This window comes from Penaeus monodon, chromosome 23, assembly GCF_015228065.2.
Source record: "Penaeus monodon isolate SGIC_2016 chromosome 23, NSTDA_Pmon_1, whole genome shotgun sequence".
Taxonomy (NCBI): domain Eukaryota; kingdom Metazoa; phylum Arthropoda; class Malacostraca; order Decapoda; family Penaeidae; genus Penaeus; species Penaeus monodon.
Window position 1 is genome coordinate 12,321,951 of NC_051408.1, and position 1,675 is coordinate 12,323,625.

The 1,675-nt window shown below is 45.5% G+C and overlaps 1 protein-coding gene across 1 annotated transcript; it reads right to left on the minus strand.

Moving 5' to 3' along the window:
- Nucleotides 1–1,019: 1,019 nt before the first annotated feature.
- Nucleotides 1,020–1,634, minus strand: LOC119588134. The gene has a single exon (XM_037936842.1). The coding sequence runs from the start codon at nt 1,632–1,634 to the stop codon at nt 1,020–1,022; it is 615 nt and encodes a 204-aa protein (XP_037792770.1).
- Between the last annotated feature and the right edge of the window lie 41 nt (nt 1,635–1,675).

The window sequence follows — 1,675 nt, forward strand, 5'->3', positions numbered from 1 at the left end:
GTTCTTGTAAATGGGTATCGATGTGCTCTTTCTTCTCTCATCTGGCATTCTCTCTCCTGCAAGGATTTTGTTGAATAGGGATGTCAAGTATTCAACCCCTACTTCTAGGCTTATCCTTGCTTCTATAGGAATGTTGTCTGGTCCTAAAGGTTTGCACCTCTTCATCTTCTTCAGTACTTTCTTTACATTATCCTGTAACCATTACTTCTGCTATTATCCCATTTTCCTCTAGGGTTTTCAACATTCATCAGCCCTTCGAAGTAGTGTTTCCATCTCTGCAGCACCTCCTCCTCGATGGTCAACACTTTATCCTCAGCGCTCTTTATCAGTCTGATTTGCTGTACATCCTTTGCTGCTCTGTCCCTCTCCTTTGCCACTCTATACATCATGTTTTCCCCTTTTCGTATTTTTCGTTTTTTTTCTTTGCTTTCCCTACTGCCACCTTTGCCTTGCTGTTTGCTTCCTTGTACACAGACTTGTTTCTCAGATCTTTTCCCTTGTGCCACTCCTTCTTGCTTCTTTCTTTCTCGCAATAGCTTCCAGTACTTCTTCGCTCCACCACAGTGTTTCCTTGTCCCCCTTCTTCTTCCCAGTTGTCACACCAAGCAATTCCTTTGCTGTATCCTGCAATACGTTTTATACGTCTACCCAGGTGTTGTCGTCCTCCCAGTTCATTTTCTGGTCTACCTCCTGTCTAAATTTTGCACCAACGTCCTTTTCTCGCTGTCTCCACCACTTGATTCTAGGTTCTGCCTTTACCTCCCTTCTCCGTCGGCTCATCAACTTCATTTTCCCAGTGACCAGATGGTGTTGTTTCGCCACGCTTTCACTTGGAGTGACCTTGCAATCTCCACGTGACCTTGTGTGATTCACGCTTACTATAAATGGTGTTTCTCACACCCATGTCTGTGATAAACACCTTTCCTAACACTCTTTCATCTCCACTGTTTCCCTCGACAACATGTCCGTTAAAAGCTCACCAATATGAGTCTTTCATCCTTGAGAATCAACTCAACAGCTTAATCTAGCATCTCCCAAAACTCCTCCTTCTCCTCTCTGTGGCATCCCACTTGTGGGGCATAGGTACTCACCACATTTAGCAGAAGACCATCTATCTCCAGCTTCAGACTCATCATTCTGTCTCTTATCTTTCTCACATCCAACATACCATATGTGTGCATTCCTTTCACCCCCGCAACGACATCATTCCTCACTCCATTCTCTCCATGGAAGTACAGCTTGTAACCAGCACTCAGATCCCTCGCCTTACTCCCTTTCCACTTTGTCTCCTGTAAACACAAAACACCCAGTTTTCTCCTCTCCATCATGTCCACAATGTCTCTGCTCTTTCCTGTCATTGTTCCCACATTCGGCGTACCTATCCTCGCTTCTACCTCTCCCTTCATATCTTTTTTTTCTAACGCGGTTTCCACCTCTCCTGTTCTTTCTTGATTGACCAACAGTCGCATATTTTCCATTGCTACCCTGCTGGCCCACAGCATGGTTGCAGTGGAAAATATGCGGCCGTTTTTATCCTGGGCCTCGACCGATACAGTATGGTATTCTGTTGGTTGTCGCATATCGTTGATTTGGCTAGTTTTACGCCACTTGCCTACTGTCACAGCCTTCTGCATTTCTAAAGGGCATGGACCCGGCACCGACTCGCAGTGGCTTC

Bases quoted from the DNA above. Each gene is read 5' to 3' on its own strand.
- LOC119588134 (XM_037936842.1), bottom strand. From the start codon at position 1,634: ATGCAGAAGGCTGTGACAGTAGGCAAGTGGCGTAAAACTAGCCAAATC.